At 43.1% G+C, this 26,327-nt stretch overlaps 1 protein-coding gene across 1 annotated transcript in view; it reads right to left on the bottom strand.

The window, feature by feature from the left end:
- RNF20 (ring finger protein 20) overlaps positions 1-26,327 on the bottom strand; it is a 59,341-nt gene that overhangs the window by 23,252 nt on the left and 9,762 nt on the right. The window contains exons 2-11 of the mRNA XM_073597012.1: positions 23,242-23,424; positions 19,100-19,267; positions 18,151-18,295; positions 16,987-17,172; positions 12,552-12,670; positions 7,377-7,523; positions 7,033-7,110; positions 5,203-5,322; positions 4,269-4,448; positions 1,377-1,512 (exon numbers count right to left, since the gene is read on the bottom strand). Of these exons, the coding sequence (XP_073453113.1) occupies positions 1,377-1,512; positions 4,269-4,448; positions 5,203-5,322; positions 7,033-7,110; positions 7,377-7,523; positions 12,552-12,670; positions 16,987-17,172; positions 18,151-18,295; positions 19,100-19,267; positions 23,242-23,367 (1,405 nt within the window). The 5' untranslated portion in view covers positions 23,368-23,424. The remainder of the gene's footprint in view (positions 1-1,376; positions 1,513-4,268; positions 4,449-5,202; positions 5,323-7,032; positions 7,111-7,376; positions 7,524-12,551; positions 12,671-16,986; positions 17,173-18,150; positions 18,296-19,099; positions 19,268-23,241; positions 23,425-26,327) is intronic.

Genomic DNA, 26,327 nt, shown 5'->3' with positions numbered 1-26,327 from the left:
TGTTAGCCCAAATAAAGGAGAGAAGCCTTTTCTGTAGAAAACACAAGAATGCATGGACTCGAACCGGTAGGGTCCGGAAGAAGTATAAGATCTTCGAAAGGATCGTCATCTTGATGGCATGAATGCGGCCAATCCAAGATAAGGTGGGGATCCGCCAATATGTCATGAGCGATGTGATGGAACGTAACAGAGGATAGAAGTTGGCAGAAAAGAGAGAGTGGAGTAAGAGGGAGTCAGCTTAATTCCCAAATATTCTAAAGCGGAGCCAGCCCAGCGATACGGGAAGGTGGACTGGAGGTGCGTAACTGGGGAACCTTGTACTGTGTTCTTTAACCTATTGTCGACCTCCCCATGTACATGTGCAGCGGGACGGTGGCTCCTCTGCGCAAAACCACGTAAAAGGTACGCGATTTTGCACTCCTGGGTCTGCGTCGCGCACGCGGCTCCGTCGGCGACCAGTTCCCGCTGTGATTGGCCACATTGGAGCCAATCAGCGGGTCCAGCAGATGTCTGCCAATTGTTCCCGACAAAGCCAGAACGGCAGTCTGCCTATGTTAACAAGGCAGATCGTCATTCTGTTAGTAGGGAAGACAGAAATCCTCCGTTTCTGCCAAGCAGGAACACACACCTCTGTCTTCCCACAGTTAAAGCACATTCCCCTCAGTTACAAAAGCACTCCCAGCGAACACATTTAACCCTTTGACTGTCCCTGATGTTAAACCCTTCCCTGCCAGTGTCATTAGTACAGCAACTGTGCATATTTTTCAGCACTGATCACTGTATTGGTGTCAAAAGTGTCAGTGTCCAATTTGCTGCAATGCCGCTATAAGTCGCCACCATTACTAGTACAAAACAAATAAAAAATATCATCCCAGTTTGTAGACGCTATAACTTTTGCACAAACCAATCAATCAATATACACTTATTGGTATTTTTTTTACCAAAAATATGTAGTAGAATACATATTGGCCTAAATGATGAAATTATAAAATGATGAAGAAATTAGATTTTTTTTATATTTTTTAATTGGGAATGTTTTATAGCAGAAAGTAAAAAATATTTTTATTTTCAAAAAATTGTTGGTCTTTTTTGTGTATAGCACAAAATATAAAAACCACATTAAATACCACTAAAAGAATGCTCTATTTGTGGGGGGGGGGGAAGGACATAATTTTTGTGTAAAGTGTTGCATGACTGCGCAATTGTCAGTTAAAGTAACGCGGTGCCGTATCGCAAAAAATGGCCTGGTCATGAAGGGGGGGGGGTAAACCTTCCGGAGCTAAAGCGGTTAATAACATTCCCTCCCAATCTAAATCTTTGAGAGCAGATTTCAGCCTCGGAAAATATGCTCAAAACCAAACGTTATTTTAACATACCTGCTTGTTCATTGGCAGCCAGCGTCTGCTCAAACTCAATCCTCAGCATCTCGTACTCCTTTCGCACTTGTGCAAGTGTGTCCTCCAGCTGTATCACCTCAGTGCGCACCTTTTTTTGAAGAGCCACCTCATCCCGCTAAGACAATGGAGGAAGGAGAGAACTTCAATACAAGATGCCAAATAGTTAAAGAGGAAAACAACCATAGAAATCTGCTTAGACCAGGGGTGTCAAACGCAATTTCATTGCGGTCTGCATCAGAAGTACGGTTGCTCGCAATGGGCTGACTGTATCTATAAGAATATATGTATTTACTCCTTCTCATAATAATTGCCTCTGCATTTGATTATTACTGGTTATAGTAATAATCCTCATATTTATAAGCACATGTCCAAACCCCCCCCCCCCCTTTACATCAGATGTCAAGAGGCACCCTACCATCAGAAGTGGAATCCCTCCCCCTCCCTTGCATCACATTGCACCCCCCTTACTTTGTGCTGCTGCTGGGAATCAACATGTGAGGTCTGTAGGGGGACCAGAGGAGGGCTGGAGTCAGCTGCCGGAACCTGCTGAATGCTAAGATCAGGGGACTAGGAGACAAGGGAGTGCTGCGGCTGCACAGAAAGGCGCAGGATCTGTAGGAGTGCTGTCCTCCTCTATGCTTCCGACTGCACAGCTGCATGGAGTCTGGTGGAGGAGTTCTGTCCTCCTCCCTCCTCCTTCTATCTGCTGTCAATTGCTGAGACAAGGTGGGGGCGGAGAGGAGGGGGGTGTCGCAGCTGCAGGAGAGGTGGCGAGGACCACATTAAATGAATGGGAGGGCCTTGTGTTTGAGACATGTGGCTTAGAGGGCAAGTTCACCTTAAACTGATATCTAAGGCCTCAGGCACACTACGTTATAAAAAAGCCAGTAGCATTGGCTTTAGAAGCTGTAGAATGAGTTTTGCAGCATTTTTGCAGTAGCCTTTTCTAGCATTTTTTTATTTTTTTTTGCAAACCTTACTCCAACAAAAGCTTATGGCTCAAAAACGCTGATAAACGCCAAATAGCAATGTTTTTCAGGGTTTTTCAGAGTTAGAGCGTTTTTACATGTGAAAAACTCCTCTCAAAACCAACTAGTTTTCGTTTTTTTTTCCAGCCAGAAAATTCCCCATGCCAAAAAACGCTGATAAAAAAGTCTGTGTGCATGGACACATAGGATGCTGGGGAGTTTACTGGCTGCAGAAAAAAATGCCTGAAGCCAAAAAAAAGCAGCTGTAAAAATGTCCAGTGTGCATGAGGCCTAAAGCTTTAAAATGCGCACTTGAAAATACAGCTCCTTCCATACATGCAGGCAAATGATGGAGGCTCACAAATATATTTCCTATTTTCCTTTGTTTTACTCTTTTTGAATAGATCCCCTTAGGTCTCGGTTCACACTGGGATGGCTTCAAAGTCGCCTGACTCTGAAGCCGCCCCGTGACATCAGCACAGCTTGCAAACGACTTCTGTAATAGAAGTCAATGCAAGCCACTCCAAAGTCCCCCCCCCCCCCCCCCCCAAGTAGTACAGGAACCATTTTCTAAGTCAGATCGACTTGAGCCGCTCCAATTAGAACAATTCCATTGCACTGAATTGAGCGCGACTTGTCAGGCGGCCAAGTCACCTGACAGGTCGCCCCAGTGTGAACTGAGCCTAAAGGTCCAGCCGTTTGTTTACTTTAAAGTACAACCGCAACTTTGATTTAAATATTAATATTATAATGAGCCTAGCACATGCATTAAATTAGCAATATAAATGATAAACCTTTTTTCCACAGATTTTGGCATGGTCTGCTAACAAAGTGATTGTAAAGTTTAGTTAAAAGAAACAAACTTGTTATACTTACCTCCTCTGTGGAGTTGGTTTTGCACAGAGCAGCCCGGATCCTCCTCTTCTCGGGTCCCTCTTTGGCACTCCTGACCCCTCCCTCCTGTTGAGTGCCCCACAGCAGGCAGCTTTCTATGGGGGCACCTGAGCCCAGCTGCAGCCCCCTGTGTCCATTCAGGCATGAAGCCGCAGCCCAGCCCCTTTCTCTCATTGGCTGACTGACTTTGATTGACAGCAGTGGAAGCCAATGGTGTTGCGGTGCTGTCTCAGCCAATGAGGAGGGGAGTCCCGGGCAGCTGAGACACTCCTACAACAATCACTGGATCTAGAAGGGGCTCAGGTAAGTATTAGGGAGGGCCGAGTGGAGCAGCTGCACACAGAAGTCGTTTTATCTTATTGCATTAAGATAAAAAACCTTCTGCCTTTACAACCACTTTATTTCTGTTGCCAAACTCAACCAAAATTGTGGCTGCTTAAATTATCACTGGCTATCCAGGCTCCTGTGGAGAAACTAGTACAAAAGAACACTTCACTACAAATCCCACCATTCAATGCACCAAATGAACATTACTCTCGCCCACCTCTGGCCACCTGTTAGCCGAGCGATTGCAACTCATTTGTGTCAAGAAAAGCATACATACATTCCTTTGGACAAATCTTTTGGACAAGATTTTAAAAGCTTGTTCCCAATTGGTTTGAATGGGCTTGACTAAATAGAATTGGAATAGTAGGGAGATCTTCCAATGTGAACAATTGTTCCAGTGACACAATCTTTTGATCCCTTTGGAGTGATAATCTTTCACTTTATATGGTGTCTCAAGACTAGAAGAAAAATCTCCCCAAAAGGCACAAAAAAATAAAATTAAAAAAAAAGATAAGGGTTTTAATCATTCGAAAAAAAAAAAAAAAACAATTTTGACTTTGGATATACTTTGAGTGTAGTTCTACATACTATATTTGCAATTTTTTTTTTTTTTGCATTTTCTCCTGTGAAAGCAGGAATTTTACTTCAAGGGGTCATTTAAAAGGGGTAGTGGTATACTCACTTCAATGAGCTCTAGCTGACGCTGGTGATTGCCGCGTGTCCCATGCAGTAGAGAACGAGCCTCATCCAACTGCGCTTTTAACTGCAGTGACTCATTGTACAGGACAGAGAATTGTGACTGCATGCAGCGGTATTCTGGAGACACTCGCACGTTGTCCTCTACTGACCTTGACAGTTGCTCCTGGACAGCACGGGAAAAAAAAAAATGTCAGAGTTGAAAGCCCTTAACTTTTACAATACAGAAACTTCTGACAGTCACATGACAAAAGCATCTTACAAACACTTAATTTACACCAGCAAAGCTGCACTACTCCACTCCCCTACTTGTGTCCATGTACCAAGACGGCCTAACACAAGCAGGGAAGAACACCACACTTGTGCTTTAGTTTAGTGTCTAACCTCTTAGAGACAGAGCTTATCCCCTAGGGCAGAATTTTTTTTAACTAGGGTGCCTTCAGGTTTCTTCAGGGGTGCCTTGGAAAAATGCCTAAAAATTGCCCAAAAATTTTATATAAGCTAGCAGTTGAATCAAACCTGCCTTTTAGTTACATAAAGCCACATGTATTCATTGTGTACCATTACAACCCTCCTGCTGGCGGTGTCCTAACAACTAATGATGAACAGCATGAAGCACAGCAGCCTTGTTTGCCTCTTTGTCAGCACTGGGGTCACATTAGCTGTGTGAGCAAGAGAAACATTGGAATACATCAGTACCAATGTGCAAATGGGTATTGCTTTGGAAGAATAAATCACCCCTAATATTGGGTGCCCCACATGTATGGATGTTGCTGCATTATGTAAAACTATTAGTTTCGTTTTTTACATTTTAGGAAAGTGTAAATGAACATTCAAGAGAAACGTCATTTACAGATGGTTCCAAATTACAGAAGCAAAGAAGTCATTGGGTAAGGAAGAAGAAGAACTGAAGAATTAACCTGCAAGTCCTTATTCTCTGAAGTCACTTCATGCAAGTCTTGCTTGAGCTTATCCAGTTCTTGAAGGCGATTCACAGCCAGCTCTTTATTCATGTCAACTTCATTGGTCATTTCTTCAAACTGCAGAAATAAAAAAAATAAAAAATAAAATAAAAACATACCCTACTGAACAGGTCTTAGGTACCACAATTAAAAGAGCCCTGAGAGAGGCACAAAGTCTTCTGTTAATGGCATTCAGATTGCTTGGAAAATAGGCATGTGGGAAACTGTGTGCAAAGATCTGAAGTGGCATGGCCAATCACAAACCAAATTACACCCACAGTCTGTATGCCTAACATCACAGACACCCATCCTTTGTCAACAAGGATGGCGCACTGGATGAAGCAAGCTATGCAACAGCAAGGCAGTACTTCCACTATTGCCCGAGGCTTAGATAACTAGTATAATAGTCTCCACCGTGGAAACGTTATGCTAAGAGTAGTTCCCCAACATCCCAGAAATCTAATTTTCTGCTTGTGCAATTGGTTCACTGCTTTTCCCAGAAATCTGTTCTGAGCTAAAAGTCAAATTCCAGGCATCCCCTTATAAATATGCTTCAGTTTTGGCTTCTAAATGGATGCAGGATGCTGGGGCTAATTCACAAAAGGCAAATAGACTGTGCAGTATAAAAAATGTAGTTTCACTCATTTTCCCTGCCAGGAAAGAACAAAGCTCTAGAAAGGGCTTCCAACTGCTTATCGATCGAGTTCTTAAAGATAGGCATGTCCTTGATCAGAATAGTAAGCATCTTGTTAAAAAGGGACACTGCCAAAACAACAGTGGAGACTGACCACTTCTGCACAAAACTCTTACAAAACCGACACAAGGCTAATACACATTTAAGGTGAGAAAACAGCTTGTTGGGAGGTTTCTAAGGACTAAGGAGAGTTGGAAAAGCAAGTGCAAAGGGAAAGTCCTTGTGGCCATAAAAGTTTTAAAATGACCCAAGACTGGAAACAGCAGCGGTAGAAGCAATAGGCCGATCCTGTAGTTTTAGAGTAGTACATCAATAAGAGCAAAAATGGTGTCCTTCAGTTTGGAAGTGATAGCAGTAGACTGCAACTGTTCAGTCTCTGTGGTCAATTGCCGTTAAGGCTGTGGGCAAGTCAGATAAAGGGCCAGCAGAAGAGGGTGCAGGTGCGTGCTAGTGGACTCTGGGATCAGTCAGTAAATAAATGGGTAATTTGGGTCATACAATCTTACACAAAACAGTGCTAAAAATCTCAGCTGAAAAGAGAGGGCCAAGCTTCATAACAGAGCCAAAAAAAACCTCCAAGGACAAAAAACAGACTGACTTATGCAGGAGAGGGGTGAATGACTGGTGCAGGCTGGTGGTCAGCAGGCTCTTTCCTCTCACACACCGATAAGCATGTGAGAGTAAACAGTGCTTCCTGATCACAAGCCAGTTAATGAGGTTCAGCTGCTAACTGCAACCTGTGTTTACACTATGATGCTGTGATTGCTCACAATGATCACTTGGTACAGAGCCACGCTCATTGGCTCTGTACTTTTTGCCTGTGATTATCCATGTCCAATCACAGTGCAGTTATAGGACTGTGAACACAGGAGCACAGTTTCTAAAAGATGGGCTTGTACAGTGGGCGGTCCTAAAACAGAAGCTGCTAAATATGGTCTGAGCTGCAATGACCACTGGTCAAAAAGCAGTTAAAGACTAAACCCTGTAGTTAATCTGAAGTGCTGAGCTCTAAAAGGCCCACAATCTGGAGAAAAAAGGGGGTCAGACTGACATGGTATCCTTTTTTTCACTCCAGCTTTTATGCTTTGCTTTACCTTCTTTGAGTTGATGGTAATTGTTCCTCCATACAAGCTGCTGCCAGCACCATACACCTTGTAGCCTTTCGAATTCACCTAAGGGAGACAGAAAAAAACAAACTTTGAGGCACCTGATCATTGAAAAGACATACTGGATCTAATTTACCAAAGCCTTTGGAGAAACTCATCTGTCCAAGTCATGCTGTACACACCACTTTTTACACATACAAACATTTTAAATGTGCTGCAAAAAAAAAGAGAGTGGTTTGTGTTTTTTTGCCCCCAGCAGGACAACAGACTGCTGTAATTACAGAAGCTTTGATGAAACTGAGGCCTATCACCAACACAAGTCTGTATCTTACCCTCTCAAGGACCTCAGACAAGTGTCTGTTCAAGCGCTGCTCTCTTTTGCGGACCTTGTCGATGTCCCACTGTAGATCTTCAATGAGGCCATCCAGGTGTGAGACACGGGATTCCGCATTCTCCAACCGGGACTGCAGCTGAGTGAACTGAACAAATGAAAAGGAAGCAGATATAGTTAAGCATGAGGCTGAAATGCTGTGCCATTTATACAAGCCAGCTGGTGGTTCAAGCCTGCCTTTTAGTTACACAAAGTCACAGGTTTCCATTGTGCACCATTACAACCTCCCTGTCCCTGGCATCCTAACAACCAATGACATTATCGGTTAAGGAGGAGCGGTGCCTGCATAGCATCCTTGTTTGCCCCTCTCCGCCAGCAGTGGGGTCACATTTGCCGAGTGAAGAAAAGAAACATTGCTATACTAGTCGGTACCAGTGTGCAAGTTAATTTGGAAGAATAAATCACGTTGGGTGTCCTTTCGTTTTTTTACATTTTAGAATGGAGTACCTTGAGATTGTGCATAATTTTAGAGGGTGCCCTGACTGCAAAAAAAGGTTGAGAAACACCAAGTTAGAGATTTTACCTGTTTGTGATATCAGGTATTACAGCAGACTCATACAAGCTCAGTGTTGCTCTGTATGAAACACGTGGGCTGGTATAGCCACACGGGTAGCTATTAGTGGAGTGGTCGGTCATATAGACGCCCAGGGCGTCATTCTGGGTATGCAGTTTGAGTAACCAATTGGGGATTGGCGCCAAATGGTTTCTACTCTCCCATTTTTTATCTCCCTATTTGAATATACTGTGTAACAAATTGGGCTATGGATGACCAATCAACAGTGCCATGTTGCAGATTCTGAATATGCTTGATGTTTGAGCGGCATCCATGGAAATTGGTCTTGTCCTTTAATAGAAGAGTTTCCCTTTAAAATGGATATCACCCTCTCTCAACCTGCCTGTGTTGATATAGTAAGAGTAATAGTAGTTTAGCTACCTTGTAATATGCAGAGCGCTGTCTTTTACAATTGAATGTGTTCTCTCTTAATGTAGTGATTTATGTATATTTAAATTTTAGTATAAGAGCACTGGGATTGTTAAATAGGTTATAAGAGATGGTGGATCCTCTCCCCCTATCTCCCCCATTCCTTAAGGCCTTTATCTGTTATTAGAATTAGTATCAGAATTAGTATTAGAATGGGGAGTTTGTTATGGCAGCAGCTATTTTGTGCATGTGCAGGAAGCCACTCTGTATCTTTGAATACAGGTATTGGAATGAGTAGTTTCAAAAAAGCTTGCGGTAGTTTCACGCACACGCGGAACGCCGCTTTGTATTAGGCGAGATCGTGTTCATCGCCATAGTTTATCCTCGTTTTAGCCGGAAATCTATAGGAATGAGAGGAGACGACTAATGGGCGTCCGCATCACTGCAGGGAGACGTCAGACGCCGCGGGGATGGAGGGGGTATTTAAGCGTTTGCCGACCAGCCGCCTCAGTTTTACTGGGGCAGAATGGCACGGCTGGGTAAAACAACGTTACCTTGCGTCGCTTCGTCTTTTGGCCACTAGGGGAGCACGCGCGGCGTGTGCCAGGAGCAGATGCGAGTGCGCACCCACCGGGCTCCCGCAATTGCTCGTGACAGAGCGAGAACCGGGATCTGTGTGTGTAAACACACAGATCTGGTTCTCTCATTGGAGTAAAGACAGGTCATGTGTTCATACTATGTATGAACACCGATCTCTCTCTCCTCCTAGACAGTCCCATCCCCCCTACAGTTAGAACACAGTGAGGGAACACAGTTAACCCGCATAACAAAAATGCGAGGGGTGTACTTACTTTTGTCAGATACTGATATATATATATATATATTTTTTTTTTTTTTTGTATGAGATTTCTAGACCATGTATTTTTTGTTTACTTATAGTGATATTGTAAATTAAGTCGAGTAGAATCTACTGAGGAAGCCATGATCTTGGCGAAACATGTAGAGTTGAAAAACTTTTGTACAACGACCGTATGAATTTATTCATGGTGGTTTTATTAATAAATTTTAATAATGTCTTTTAAATAAAATGTGTTAATCTTATTTTTTCTTCAATCTGATCAATATGCACCTCAAAACTCCCATTTTCTACTTCTTCATTTGAAATCTTTCTGTATGAAACACAGTTTATGTAGAGATGGGCTAAAAATAATCCTGGGGAACTCCAACTGGATATATTATGAAAATATACATAGGCAGGTCAGGAAAAAAACATATTTCCAAATAATGGAGTAGATCCAAAGATTTAAGAAGCTGAAGATATACAGTGCATCCGGAAAGTATTCAAAGCGCTTTACTTTTTCCACATTTTATGTTATGTTACAGCCATATTCCCAAATGGATTGAATTCATTATTTTCCTCAAAATTCTACAAAACAATACCCCATAATGACAACATGAAAGAAATTTGTTTGAAATCTTTGCAAATTTATTTAAAAAAAAAAACAAAACAAAACAAAAAAACACATGTACAAGTATTCACAGCTTTTGCCATGACACTCAAAATGGAGCTCAGGTGCATCCTGTTTCCACTGATCATCCTTGAGATGTTTCTACCACTTGATTGGAGTCACACCTGTCTATATAAAGGTCCCACAGTTAACAGTGCATGTCAGAGCACAAACCAAGCCATGAAGTCCAAAGAATTGTCTGTAGACTGCCAAGACAGGATTGTATCAAGTCACAGATCTGAGGAAGGGTACAGAAAAATTTCTGCAGCATTGAAGGTCCCAAAGAGCACAGTGGCCTCCATCACCCGTAAATGAAAGAAGTTTGGAACCACCAGGACTCTTCCTAGGATGGGCCAAACTGAGTGATCAGGGGAGAAGGGCCTTAGTCAGGGAGGTGACCAAGAACCCAATGGTCACTGACAGAGCTCCAGCATTTCTCTGTGAAGAGAGAACCTTTCAGAAGAGCAACCATCTCAACAGCACTTCACCAATCAGGCCTGTATGGTAGAGTGGCCACTTTTCAGTAAAAGGCATATGACCGCCCACCTGGAGTTTGCCAAAAAGGCACTTGAAGGACTCTCAGACCATGAGAAACAAAATTCTCTGGTCTAATGAAACAAAGATTGAACTCTTTAGCCTGAATGGCAAACGTCATGTTACATAGTAGGTGAGGTAAAAAAAAAAGACACATTGTCCAACTTATGTGTGTGATATGTCAGTACTACATTGTATATCCCTGTATGTTGCGGTAGTTCAGGTGCTTATCCAATAGTTTCTTGAAACTATCGATGCCCCCCGCTGAGCCCACCGCCTGTGGAAGAGAATTCCACATCCTTGCCGCTCTTACAGTAAAGAACCCTCTAGGTAGTTTGAGGTTAAACCTCTTTTCTTCTAATTTTAATGAGTGGCCACAAGTCTTGTTAAACTCCCTTCTGCGAAAAAGTTTTATCCCTATTGTGGGGTCACCAGTATGGTATTTGTATATGGAAATCATATCCCCTCTCAAGCGTCTCTTCTCCAGAAAGAATAAGTTCAGTGCTCGCAACCTTTCCTCATAACTTATATCCTCCAGACCCTTTATTAGCTTTGTTGCCCTTCTTTGTACTCGCTCCATTTCCAGTACATCCTTCCTGAGGACTGGTGCCCAGAACTGGACAGCATACTCTAGGTGCGGCCGGACCAGAGTCTTGTAGAGCGGGAGAATTATCATCATTTTATCTCTGGAATTAATCCCCTTTTTAATGCATGCCAATATTCTGTTTGCTTTGTGAGCAGCAGCTTGGCATTGCATGCCATTGCTGAGCCTATCCTCTACTAGGACCCCCAGGTCCTTTTCCATCCTAGATTCCCCCAGAGGTTCTCACCCCCAGTGTATAGATTGCATTCATATTTTGGCACCAAATGCATTATTTTACATTTTTCTACATTGAACCTCATTTTCTATGTAGTTGCCCAACTGTCTGGAGGCACCGCTCATCACCTGGCCAATACCATCCCTACAGTGAAGCATGGTGGTGGCAGCATCATGTTTTTCAGCGGCAGGAACTGGAAGACTAATCAGGATCGAGGGAAACATTAATGCAGCAATGCACAGAGAAAACCTTGATTAAAAAATGATCCAGAGCGCACTGGACAAAAGACTGGGGGAAGGTTCCTCTTCCAACAGGACAAAGACCCTACGCACACAGCCAAAATAACAAAGGAGTGGCTACGGGACAACTCTGTGAATGTCCTTGAGTGGCCCAGCCAGACCGCAGACTTGAACATCTCTGGAGAGATCTGAAGATGGCTTTGCACTGACATTCCCCATCCAACCTGATGGAGCTTGAGAGGTCCTGCAAAGAAGAATTTGAGAAACTGCCCAAAAATAGGCATGCTAAGCTTGTAGTATCACACTCAAAAAGACTTGAGAATATAATTGGTGCCAAAGGTGCTTCAACAAAAGTATTGAGCAAAGGCTGTGAATACTTATGTACATGTGATTTTTTTCATTTTATATTTTTAATAAATTCGCAAAGATTTCAAACAAACTTCTTTCACGTTATCATAATGGGGTATGGTTTGTAGAATTTTGAAGAAAATAACAAATTTAATCCATTTTGGAATAAAGCTGTAACATAAAATGCGGAAAAAGTGAAGAGTTGTGAATACTTTCCAGATGCACTGTAAAGCAACCTGACTAAAAATCAAGCTTGGGTTTACCCCACTTTATTTTCTTGTTGCTGTTTTATGGGAATGGCAGCCTCACTGCATTTAATTTAAGCTGTAGCTTTCTCTGGAACTAATGATGCTTTAACTCCTAATTTTCACCAATTGTATTCTCTTATTATATATCCTATATTTTTCAGCCAAAAGTAAAATCGCCTGCTTCGCTTTAGCAAACATACTATGACACTGTGGAAGGTGACCGCACCACAAAATCAGGATTTATCATGAACCTTTGTCATTAAAATATTGTGTTTAATTGGGCAAGCATACCACAACAGAATGTAATGTGGGGGGGCCCCTCCATTACCAAAAAGTCTATATCAGCACTGTGCTGGAAGTATTTACAGGCAAATACTATGAACTGACGCCTTGTGGTGAATTTCATCATACAATTACAACACTCAATATTAAGCATACAGTGACTGATTGGTTCAATTTAATATAATACATGTAACAAAAATAAACAGCCTCTGCTGACCTCTTGAGTCATATTTTGTTGTTTCTCCTGTAAACGGCTGCACACTTCCTGCAAACGCACATTTTCGTTGGACAACAGAGAGTCTATTTCTTTGACTGCTTCTTCTATCTGAGATGGCTCTGCAAATAACGGGAGAAAACATTACCCCATAAAAAAAAAAAAAAAACAAAAAAAAAAGGTAAGGAAGGAAGGAATCCAGCAATTATATTGGGTTACATTTTTTGCTGGACAGACTACCTCTTACAGTGTTGTGAGTGTTTGCCTCTTGGTTTGGCTTCCTACCACAGCCCAAAAATGTTATGGTGGGTAAAACAGCTTTCACCCAAATGGGCCCTAGTATGACTGCGATAATGACATTAGAGTGCAGTAACCAGTGTTAATTTAGTCAACGAAAATGTTTTCGTCAGCTGCATTTTTACAGTGATGAAAACTAAACGAAAAACGTACAAGCACGTTTTCAGCAACTGACAAAAACTATAACGAAAATCAAATCCGTTTTCGTTAACGAACGAAAACGGGACAAAAAAAAAAAAACAAAAAAAAAAACAAAAAAAAAAACACAAATAACAAAATAGGGTTTTTTTTTTACTTACCTGTAAAATCCTTTTCTTCGAGTACATCACGGGACACAGAGTTAGGCCATTATTCCTTACTTACTGGGTTTTACTGGGTTTTACGCCATATCTAGGTGAGTGGACACTAGTAGACCAAAGTCTTAGACAGGAAGTACTTCAGTTTTGTAGCAAGTACTGAATCCTCAAAAAGAGGGGAGGGACCTCTGTGTCCCATGATGTACTCAATGAAAAGGATTTTACAGGTATGACAAAAAAAATCCTAATTTTCTTTATCATACATCATGGGAGACAGAGTTAGACTATTATTCCTTACTTACTGGGATGTCCCAGAGCAATAGCCTTGAGGGGAGGGAGAAACCCTGCCAAAATAGCCATCAGACTTTATACAGCAGCCTGTAGTACACTACGGCCGAAAGCCGAATCCTCAGCTGCTCTAACATGCACCTGATAAAATCTTGTGAACATATGCACTGAAGACTAGGTAGCAGCCTTACAAATCTGAGCCACAGATACCTGATGGCAAAAAGCCCAGGAGGTTCCCACATCTCTTATGTTTCAGACCATTGGCCTGAATGACCAACTGATGAACCCAATGGGCAATGGAAGCTGCCTGCCCCTTCTTGGGTACGAACGAGGCAGAGAGAAAAAAAGGAAGGCAAAGCAATGTCCCAATTCAAATGAAAGGCAGACACTACCTTTGGCAAGAAGGATGGAATAGGAAGCAACACCACCTTGTCATGGTGAAGGATTAAGTATGGGCCTGGAAAGGAATTGGGCGTAGGGAACTGCCTCGAAGGAGGACACCATCCTTCCAAGAACACTCATACAGAGCCGAATGGAGGGTTGCCTGACGCACCTGATCCTTCAGGGCACAGATCCTTACGGGTGGCAAAAATACCCTTGCCCGGACCGTATCTAGGATCAGACCTAAATACTTCAGAGACTGAGCTGGCCTCAGGGCTGACTTTTTGGTATTTATGACCCAGCCCAGGTTTTTTTAAACACTGCACTGTGCAGGCTACGCACTGTTCTAGGACTGCAGAGAGTGATCTCTGAGCAGGACGTTGTCCAAGTATCTGAGCACCAAGATTCCCTTGGCCCTTAAAAGACCTCGTACTGGTGCTAGGACCTTTGTAAACACCCAGGGTGCTGTGGCAAGCCCGGAGGGCAGAGCCACAAACTGGAAATGACGTTCCTCTACTGCAAATTGCAGGATCCTCTGATGAGGTTGAAAAATAGGTACGTGTAAATACACGTCCTTGATATCGATGGAGGCTAGAATGTCCCCTCAAAAGGCCCCTTTCGGATACAGAAACCTGTATAATCACTCCCTGATGCACTAAATGATCTAGTATCTGAAACAATAAATCTCTTTTTGGAGGATCTGAAGGAACGCTGAATCTTAAAAACCTCTGAGGAAGAAACCCCCGCAATTCTAGCTTGTAACTGCAGGATACTGTCGAGGTGACCCACTTGACTTGAACCGGTGTTCTCCAAATGTCCGCAAAGTGAAGCAGCCTTCCCCCCACCCGATAGAGTGGGAGCGCCCCTCTCAAAAGAAGGGCTTGGTGCCGGGTTTAGAAGACTTTTGGACCCAGGGCTTCTCCTGGCCCTGGCTCTGTGGCTTGCTCCTGGCTCTAGCGCCCTTTTGGTGGCGGAACTGCCTTGGCGCTGCGACACATGAAGAAGCGGTCCCTGAGGTTTTAAACGAGGGATGCCTAGTCCTTCTCTTCACAGGAAGTAGCTCTTCCGTCCAGAAATCTTTTGGATATATTTGTCCAAATCATCACCAAATAAGCATTCCCCATGGAAGGGGAACCCTGTCAACAACTTCTTACAAGGAAGCCCGGCTGACCAGGTCTTAAGCCATACAAGTCTGTGCATGTGTACAGACAGGAGAGCCAGATGAGAGACTTGCTGTATTGAGTCCTTCAAGGCATCTACAGCAAAACACAGTGCTGGAGGTAAATCCACCCTATTTTCAGCAGAATCCTCCTCTTGGTTAGGCCTTTCAGGCTGTCTGACCTGATCCCTTAGAGACTGGCAGATTGCTATTCCTGCGACAGCTGGCTGAATAGTTGAACCGGCCAAAGAAAAGGAAGCCCTTAATAGTGACTCCAGTTTCTTGTCAACAGGGTCCTTCTTTGCAAGGCTCGAGTACCATCTATTTAAGCATATAAGCTTTTCTCAAATGGAAGCGGTCAATTCTTTGATTCATCTAAGAACCATTTTTGGGACAATTACAGCAGGCCTGAGGCCTCCCCTCAGACCACCGTCCGTCCAGAGCACTGAGCGTGCATTACAGGCCTCCTCTGACCACTGGCAGTGGTATCCAGTGCACTGTAGATTACAGGCCATCCCTCAGACCACCATCCAGCACTGTGCAGTATTATATAATGGCCAAATCTGTGTCTGTGTAGTTTGTTCAAACCATAATAAAAAATTAGGTTTTTTTTTTTTTTTTTTTTTTACTCCAGGAGTGTATATTGGGTTTTGAAATTCTAGAAAAGTGCTTAAATAATGCATTATTTAACTAAAATGTACTGGAGATTTTAGTTGACTAAATACGATTAAAACACTTGCAAAAGACTAAAATGGGACTAAAACTAAAACACCATTTTAGTCCTAAGACTAAAACTAAATCGAAATTTTCTGCCAAAATTAACACTGGTAGTAACCTTCAGCCAGGGCCTGACGTGAATGGTCTTTGTACACCATGCAAACACCTGAATTTGATATCAGCCTCCTGCAGCCTTTGTACAATACAGCTCAGGCTGGGACAGGGTAAAACACACCACAAGGATCAGTTGTGCTGTAGTTCTCATGTGCCAACAAGGGCCATGCTGAGAAGAGGAGATATCTGAGTCAGTGATAAAAAAATTTAGCTCATCAGTCTGCCGTTTCTCTTTTTACTGTACAAGCTTAGTTAAGGACAAGAGCTTGCAAAACCTGTGTTACCCAACTGCAGCAGAGAAAACTCTGCAAGACAGAGCTGGGCTTAGTGGCAGAGCGGTGTTAAATTCAGGTCAGGAGGGATAGAAATTAAATTCTTTGACAGGTAAAACATCTCCTAAATATGTAATTCATCTGTATATTTAGCCGTTCGCCTGAAGTTCAGCTTTAAAGCCAAAAGGGATCCAAGAAGTTACAATTTATATTGAGAAATCAGCACTGGTAGTTTCCATGTTGCTTTCTAGAACAGTTCCCTTTAATTGGATGAAAATATCAGTACCTAATGCTTCTACCTGCACCCACCTGGAAAGAGGCACAGCACTGATCACTGAGCTTTGAAATGATCTCCTAAAGAGCAGCAACCCATGTACTAGCTAGGAAAAACTTTCATAACCTTAGAACATCTGAAGCTGCAAAACATAAGAAGGGCAGCGTGGCAATGTCATGGGCTGACCACACCCAAGTGCTGCCAACAACATAAAAAGTTTGCTGTGCATTACATCCTAAATGTCAACACTCGTTATTTTTGTATTAGGGAGATTTCCCCTCATCTCGTCAGGACATAAAATGATGGGCAATCTCCAACCTGTGTGTGAGGCAAATACAGACAAAAACACTGGAGGAAGGATGTAAATTCTGACAATGTTTTTTTTTTTGGCATTTTTCCTTTACTGCCCTGTGGTAAATTGTCCCCACCCCCAACAGGGACAGGAAGTGAGAAAAATTCACCCATTCTTTAATTATTTTCATGCCCCTGTGAAAACATGAAGGAAAAAGGGGGTGTTGACAAATAAAAATAAAAACCTGACTGAAAGACCACATGGTACAGATGTCACCTTTTACATTTCTAACCACCACTGGAAAAAATGCCAGCCGATATCCAAGCAGCTATCTGTGCCGATTCTTACCTGCACTGTCCAGTTTGGAGGAGAGCTGGTCTAGCCGCGTGTGCAGCCGGTCATACACCGACACTATGCGGGCAACAGCACGGCGTGATGACTCCACCCGTTCCTGCAGCTGAGACTCAATCTCTTCACTGCTGCTGCTGGCAAGAGTAGCCAGGAAAGAGAGAGGTTGGTCTGGAAGCCCTTCACCTACATAGAGAAGGAACCAAGAAGAAGAGGTGAGTGGCACAGGACAGGCATAGAGAAGATTTGGGAACAATGTTTTTATACTCAAATAATAAAGTACCACTTTTATGGCAACCAAATCTACTTTGTGTCATCCTTGGCCCCCATAAAGAATAAAATGGGATATCAATGAGGGGAAAATAAAAAATGGATATACTGAATACAAGATAACAGTCTTCACTTGTCGTGTCAGTGCAGATATTTGAGATATCAATTCATAGTCTTTTTGGAACCTTATAACAATAAAACTATCTTTGACTGGAAAGCATTTAATTGATAAGGGGAATTCTTTCTACCCATAAAAAAGGATGCATGCTCAAATTTTGTTTGATAGTCACGCATTTTTGGACAAAGTTAGAATAGTTTTTAGATACAATGGTGTTCTGATATTGGTAGTTTGGCACCAAGATTGAGAGAAGTTTTATGCAACACAAATTCTTATACCCTCTTTTTTTTTTTTTTTTAGTTTGACATAATCCTTTATGATAAAAATCAAACAGCAGTGAAGTACCTGAATGTCAACCACCCCCCACCCGTCTCTATTTGAGTGTAGGCCAGAATGATGATCTGTATTCCCAGAGTCTCCTGAGCATGCATGTCACATATCCCAGGATGCATTGGCTCCCGTGCATTAAAGGAACAGTGGGGTAGGCCTGGTGGCTCATCATTGGGAGGAGGCCGTCTATGGTGGCGCGGGACCTGAGCAGTGGCAGCATTGACGAGAATTGCAACAGGATAAAGCTGGATCCACTGGGTGGGTAAGCATCTGAATTGAGGACAGCCCAGCATCAGGTAAGAGGGAGATTTAAAAAAAAAAAAAAAAAATGGGGGGTGGGGATGGGGCAAGTGAAGTTCCTCTTTAAGAAAGATAACTTTCTTAATAAAGAGAAGACCTTTTCTACTGACTGCAGTTGCAGGCTTACGTATGATGTAAATAATCACCTCTCTCACTGTCTTTGCGTTCGGAGTTACTGTCCGAGTCTGGTTCTGGTTCAGGAATACTTAAAGCTTTGCGTTCCGTAAGAAATTCCCCCAGGTCCTGGTCCAAGTCGTAACGTCCCAAGAGGATACGAATATTCTCATCAAACTGAAAGAGGACAAAGAACATATATGATCTATACAATTTTGAGAGTGGAGACGGACCAGACTGGAGCCAGTCTATCAAACAAAAACAGTACCAATAACAGTTTTGGATAGATGCCAGTGACTCAGTCACCCACATGTTTTATATATTTATTCTACATTCCAGCTGACTGAGCTTGCACTCCTTGCTTTCTTCGGGAATACTTTGGATGATTTTCAGACTGATGTCTCGGGAGGATTGGTGTGCATTTCTGCCCCCCATGATAGGAAGCCTGATGCAGTGGGAGGCTTTTGTCCCTCTGGCATGCAGGGTGAGGTTTTGTTAAAAGGGCTTAGGCCTCACCTTCTTCTTTCTCACATACAGTATCTCTAGTTGGAACTAGCTGAAGTATTTGGGCACCCAGTTGGCTTCTTCCCTGGAGCCTCCTGAAGTTTCACTGGTTATGCAGCCATTAGCTCCTGTAATGTCTTTAAGACATGTTTGGCAGCATCTTAAAGGGGTCTCATTTTGGGCACTGTAGAGGGATACTTGCATCTTGTTTCCCAACTATACCTATATACCAAAGTCAATACCAAGTGGACTGAGATAACCAACCAATATCAATTAATAACCAGAAGAACAGGGTGATCCAAATGTAATCATTTTTTTTTAAATTATGGGTTTCTTTCAGCAGCAGGGTCTCTTTAATACAATATGTAACAGTAAGCATGTAAAAGTGACTACAGCTCAAAATATGTGCTCACTGCAAACTCACTATATTGCCCCTTTAAAAATTGTGAATTATTTTGAACGCAAAAAGAGACAGACCTGGCTCCAGTAACGATTGATTATAAGAAGTGATGCATCGTCTGTGGCCTGCCGTTTCTCCAGGGTCTCAATGCGATCTCGAAGTTCATCCTCTATGGCCTGTCTCTGGTCCAGCATGCCAGCCAACTTCTTATTCTTCACCTGCAGGGTACGTAGGTCCTGCTCCTCCTGAGGAAGGCAAACATGTGACATATAGAGGACACTGGTCATACTGTGAAAGAAGGCACAGGGGAATAAAGAATTGGGCACTGACCCTCCCACCAGTCATTCTCCTCAGCACCATGTCAGGTTGTGAGAGCAAGGTGTTAGTTGCACTGAGGAGATTAAAGGGAAACAAGAACGAGGTAAAGCTTGAAGAGTAGAAAAATAAAACATGCTATGACCTGCCTTACATCCCCCTCTCTCATGCACACAAAAACAGGACTGGGCGTTTAAGTTAAAGGATTGCTGGCTGTACCCTAAAGTGATGATGCAAGTCAACAGAAAAATAGCTACAAAGATTAAAATGTGACAAGGAATATATTACCTTCTCTCTCTCTTCCCTTCTCTTCGGGGCTAAAATCTGGGTCTGCAACATCCAATCTTAGAACCCATACACACTATTAGATTTTCTGCAGATTTTTGTCTTCAGATTTACTAGGGTTGTCCCGATACCACTTTTTTAGGACCGAGTACATGTACCGATACTTTTTTTCAAGTACTCGCCGATACCGAATACCGATACTTTTTTTTTATGTCACGTAAAAGTTTTTTTTTTTTTTTAACAGTGCTTTTTTTTGGGGGGGGGGGGGGGGGTGAACGGTGTATGTGTGTGTGTGTTTTTTTTTTTAATTTACAATTTTTATTTTTTACAATAATTTTTTTTTATTCTTTGTTGCAATATGTGTCTAATCAGCCCTGTTGGGGGGCTTTGGTGAGATATCAGGGGTCTTAACAGACCTCTGATATCTCCCCCTTGATACAGAGAAAGAGACAGAGGATAGAGATTCCCCAGTCCCTTTCTCTGCAGCCTCAGCTGCACTGAAAATGAATGGAGAGAAGACAGCGGCTCCTCTCCATTCATAAACTGACACATCGTAATCACAGGAGATTACAATGTTTCAGTTATGTGAATGGACAGAGTCAGCTGACTCTATCCATACACAAAGGAAGGAGGAGGAGGACGGCGAAACGGAGAGGGAGAACGGAGGGGGACAGAGAAGGAGAGGGGAAAGGAGGGGACAGCGGAGAGGCACAGCAGAATGGAGGGGACAGCGAAGGGGGACAGAAAAGGAGAGAGGAACGGAGGTGGACAGCGGAGGGGGACAGAGGAACGGAGGGGGACAGCGGAGGGGGACAGAGGAACGGAGGGGGACAGCGGAGGGGGACAGAGGAACGGAGGGGGACAGCGGAGGGGGACAGAGGAACGGAGGGGGACAGCGGAGGGGGACAGAGGAACGGAGGGGGCATGGAGGAGGATGCAGCGACAGTCAGCGGTGAGCGATCACCGCTGTATGTCACTAAAGCAGCTGAAAGCCGCTGGGGGAGAATCTTGTAACTCCCCCACGCGCCGATCACAGCTGACTTCCAGGTATCGGGTGAAGCTTCGGGAGCATTTGCCTGAGTACAAGTACTTGGGCAAATGCTCCGTATCGATACCGATACTAGTATCGGTATCGGCACAACCCTAAGATTTACCAAAACCATGTAGTGCAAGGGCCTGCCTGATTGCATACAAATTGAAACTCTTAAGGTTTGACCTCATATTATATGGTTTTGGTAAATCTGAAGACAAAAATCTAATAGTGTGTATGGGGCCTTAACTTTCAAATACTAATCTGGTCACATGTAAACAGAACGAGGGTATAATCGGATTCAGATGAATCCTGGACTCTCTGGAAAATGCTGCAGGGAATGCCGCCACATCATGGCAACACGCATGATGTGGCCCCTGTGTGCTACATAGTAGGTGAGGTTGAAAAAAGACACAAGTCCATCAAGTCCAACCTATGTGTGTGATTATATGTCAGTATTACATTGTATATCCCTGTATGTTGTGGTCGTTCAGGTGCTTATCTAATAGTTTTTTGAAACTATTGATGCTCCCCGCTGAGACCACCGCCTGTGGAAGGGAATTCCACATCCTTGCCGCTCTTACAGTAAAGAACTTTCTATGTAGTTTAAGGGTAAACCTCTTTTCTTCTAATTTTAATGAGTGGCCACGAGTCTTATTAAACTCCCTTCAATGTGTGCGATGTTTTCTTTATAGTGGGGGTGCCATATATATCCCACCTTCTTATAAAAAGCATAACCACCTCCTAAGGCAAGCGAATATGGTATAAGATTTGTCATTCACCAAGTTGAACGTTTCTGTACTCAATTACACCCCCCCCCCCCGTAATCCCCCTAATGTAACCCCCTCCCCCCATGCAATCACACTAATGTAACCTGCACACGCCCCTGTGTAATCCCCCTAATTTAAACCCCCCACCCCCCTGTGCAATCACACTTTTTTCGGACAATACTAAGCTAAGCAGGGCAAAAATGTCTCCTCCTCCCTCCCCGAACATCGCAGGGAGCGAAGGAGACACAGCAGCTGCCAGCAGAGATACCGAAGTGCACAGGGGAAAGAGGAAAAGGACAGTGCCACGGCTCCTCTCTCAATCCAGTGCCATGCGGGGTGTCACCCAGGTGCGACGCCACTGAGACTATCCAATCAATCTGTATCCATTCAGGCACGTCCTCATACTGCATACGTTTTTGTACAATCTCCTTTAGATCTCCCATCAGATTGTAATGTGTGTGGTGAGCTTTAGGTATAGTGGGAAATCTAGAGCTAAATTTGTAAGATTCTATCTTCCTCCAGGAAATATTAAAATTGCCAGAAACACAATAGCCAAATCATGCTTGTCTGTGTTACCTTCAACAGGGTAGATGAAATCAATGCCAACAACCAGTATAAGAAATGTCTAAACATTTATAGAGGCTGTCTGGCAAAGTTCTATAAAATGTGGGACAGATAGTTAGCCCAGGGTCTCATCTGCAATGATCCCAAGTAGCTGTCCTACCCTTCCTATATGGGATGGAGCTAATGCCCAACTCATGTAGTTTGGACGTTCATTTAAACTACTTCATCAGTATAAAACTATTTGTTCTGAGGTGGCTGCACCTTTTGCATAATAGGAGGAAAATAGTGATGGACCAAAATTGAGAAGGGTTTTGGGACTTTGCGTGAGGTGGGTATACGTGGCCAAAAGGATACGTCAATTTTGGGCAAAAACATTTATTATGAAGATGTTAAAGTATCATAGTATATGCCCAGATAAATGGGCTGAACAATATCATAATTAAAAAAACAGTAACGAACACATTGGTAGCAAAAGCAACCCACAATAGGATATGAAGCAATGATAGTGATGGTCCATGGTGTTAGGCTGTGTAAAACTACAAGTACTTTTTTTGGCTGCTTTTTTTTCCTCTTGCTGGATGTATCAATCCTGTTTAGAACTCCATCTGCTATAACTGCACAGTTAAATTCACAATTTTCGAAATCTATGCGTTTTGTAAAATCTTAATGTTGGGCTTCTAACCCAAGATATATTTGTTCACAGATGAAGTTATTGGTCTGTATGAAGTGTAAAGGCTCTTTCACACGGACGATCCGTATGTCCGTTTTTCATCCTTCCGTTTTCGGATGAAAAACGGACATACGTGTATCCCTTTGGAATAGCAGATGTCAGCGGATGAACGTCCGCTGACATCTGACCCGCTCCGTGTAACAGAGGAAAAACCTACTTTTCCATCCGTTTTCGGATCGGATCGGGTGACAACGGACTCTACGGTCCGTCATCATCCGATCCCCCATAGGGGAGAGCGGCGCTCTGACAGGTCCGTCGCTGCACAGTGAGCAGCAAGGGACCTGTCATTTTCCTGCTCAGCGGGGATCGGCGGAGCGATCCCTGCTGAGCAAACGGATGTTCACGGGGCGGATCATCACTGATCCGCCCCATGTGGAGGGACCCTAACTGATATTTGAAGTATTTTCATTATTGTAACATCCTCTCTCTGTATACAGCATGCACCTGTAACTGCAATAAACGGTTTGCCACCATCAAAAGGCAATTATTAGCATAAGAAACCATGAACACACAAAATATGGTTACCGTGGAGGAGACACCGCCAAGCTTTATGGTCTCTACTGTGGTCCCAGAATCCTCTACTGCAGCCTTCTTTTCTGGGGGACCCGAAGATGTGTCCCCCGCTGACCGTTTACTGCCTGGGCCCGACATCCTGGAGTCTCCAACTGGACAGATCAGTGGCTCAGGGGGTCTAGCCCAGCTTCAAAGCTATAAATGGAGAAAAATTAAACAGGTGGTCATTTTGCATTATAAATTTCCAGTTTACAGACTAGTCTCTAACATTTTATGTGACCACAGCAACTATTTGCCCAACAGCAATTCTTATTTTCTCCTACTACAAACAGGGGGAAAAAAAGAAAAAAATTTAATTCAAAAGGTTTTCCAGAACAAAAATACTTATTTTAGCTATGTGGATAAATATGGTCCAGTGGTACTTTAAATACCACATACTCATCTAAAAGCCTTGGGTAAAATAATGACTTAAAGCAGAACTTCACTGTCTCAATCAATATTGACTATTTTTAATCCTCATGCTGCTAACATTAATAAATAGATAGGAAAGTCTATTATATTTAAATAGGTTTTTTTTTTTAACATTTCTTAAGTTACTTCCTGCTTCCCAGGCCTAGGCAAATTATGTCATACATACCAGGAGCCTTCAGGAGGGGGGAGTTCTTAGCTATGCACACCCTCTGCCCGTGTTCTACCAGAAAGCCGATACCCATCAGAAAATGCAACCTTAGTGACGTTATGTCACGCCCATCTTAGTACACCCGAACTCGTCCGCAGTAAGTCTACAGTCTGAAGTCGCCAAGCAGAGATCAGATCCGGATTCTTGCATTTCACACCCATTTTTACCAGTTAACTGAGCTTATATAGTGAAATAAAGTATTTAGAAATCCGTCCAACTGTATTGATGTTGAATTTTAAAATCAGAGGTGTTCTGTCAGATTAGCAAACCTGTGAGATCAGCAGGCTTGCAGACGCTTTTAAAATTGATAATCAAAATCAAAAAAATCACATTAACTTATAAAAGACTGTATTTGATTATATAAGCTCAGTTTACTGGTAAAAGTGTGATATGCAAGACTTCAGTGGGTGTAAAAAGATGTCCGATTGCTGCCTTCTGACTGTAGGCTTACTGCGGACGAGTGTGGGGTGTACCAAGATGGCCGAACCGTCACTTCTGTCACATATTCTTATGGGTAGCAGCTTTCTGACAGGACACCTGCATGCCTGAGTTAAAGAGGGCCAGTCAAAAAAAAAAAAAAAAAATTAAAAGTCAGCAGCTACAAATACTGCAGCTGCTGACTTTTAATTGGACACTTACCTGTCCCAGGGTCCAGCGATGCGGGGGATCGAAGCCCCGCTCGTCTCCCCCTCCATTCAGCGGCGCCGGCATTGCAACTGTGGGCGCCGGGCTGTGGCTTCACAGCCTGGCACCCAATGCGCATGCGGCGCCATGCGCAGTGATTGGCCGCTCAGTCACCTGGGACCTGTAATGGGTCCCAGATGATTGACAGGAGGGAGGGAGCAGAGCTGAGCCTTTCCTGTGCTGAGACGGAAGTGATGTCACCAGCCCAGGCACTGAAAGAGGCAGACTACGAGGGACCACCTAGCAACAGGCATTTAGAGGCGAGTAAAAAAAAAAAAAAAAAATATCCAAATGTATTTTTGTATTTTTTTTTTTAGGATTTTTCATGTAGTATTTTTTTTTTGGGTGGAACCCCACTTTAAGGGCAAATGGATTAGAGGAAGTAAACGCTATGTGAATCATCTGCCCTTACTTAAGATGGCCACAGCCAGAAATGCCAGGAAGGTGATTTTCAAAGTTATTTCTCAGCAAGACAAAGATGGATACATGGATGAGTTTTCTTTGAATATAAAAATTTAATTAAATAGTGTTTTTGACTTGTGGTACTCAGATGCAGTGCAGTTCCACTTTAAAAAAAAATACACACAGTAAGGCTTCATTCACACTTGCGCGACTTTGGGGAACAACTTGGATGCGACTTTGGCTTTGACGATGTATAATGGACAACTGTTGCACAACCGTCGAAAGTCTATTAACATGTCTATGGCTCTCAAGTCGCATGAAAGTCGGAACAAAACAGTGCATTAACTACTTTAAGTCGCACAGATATGCATGTTATGCCCCGTATACATGAGCGGAATTATCAGTCGCAAAAATCTTGGATGGTTTTTCCGACGGAATTCTGCTCAAGGTTGCCTTGCACACACACGGTCACACAAAAGTTCTCTGAACTTTCGACCGCCAAGAACGCGGTGACATACAACACTACAACGAGCTGAGAAAATTAAGTTCAATGCTTCCGAGCATGCGTCAAATTGTTTCCGAGCATGCAAGATTTTTTGCGCGTCGGAATTGCATACAGACGATCGCATTTTCGGATAGGAACCTTTTCCGACCGAAAAATAGAGAACCTGCTCTCAATCTTTTGCTGGCTGGAATTCTGCCAGAAAAAGTCCGATGGAGCATACACACGGTCGCAATTTCCGACCAAAAGCTCTCATCGGAGTTTTGCTGGCAGCATTTCCGATCGTATGTACGGGGCATAACTCTTTGGAAAACATGGAATGCAACTTGTCATGCAACATGTTCAAAGTCGCACAACTGTGAATGGAGCCTAAAGATTGGTTGTAAACATCACATGAAATATGAACAAAGCATATCCCTCTATAGTGTGCACGTCTCATTTAAGAGCACTAGGCATCATTTCTGTCTGCTGCTTCGTTTCTCTGCTATCTGCAAGAGTCACTTCTGACAAGTTTTCCTGACACCAAGAGAAAAAAGGTGACAGGGGAGGAACCTCCAGCCAATTGACAGCCTCAGCTCTGTTTCTGCGTGAAGGGGTGTCCCTTCCCTCCAATTCAATTTCAGAGTTCTCCTCACTGATGTAACTTCAGCTCTCTGCCCCCTTTTATACTCCCGACAGCTCAGGCACTATAAATTCTGAACTTTGAACGGATGTAGAGAATAGTGCAGATAAACAGGTACAACTTCTGTAGGAGGATTTGTTTGATCTCTGTGTATAACCTGAGGCCAGTCACTTCACTGGGTATATGTAAGAGTTTACAACGTACATGAT

The sequence above is a fragment of the Aquarana catesbeiana genome, linkage group LG08 (assembly GCF_042186555.1).
Source record: "Aquarana catesbeiana isolate 2022-GZ linkage group LG08, ASM4218655v1, whole genome shotgun sequence".
NCBI lineage: Eukaryota > Metazoa > Chordata > Amphibia > Anura > Ranidae > Aquarana > Aquarana catesbeiana.
The sequence above is the reverse complement of the archived record's forward strand: the minus strand, read 5'-3'. Positions and strand labels throughout refer to the sequence as shown.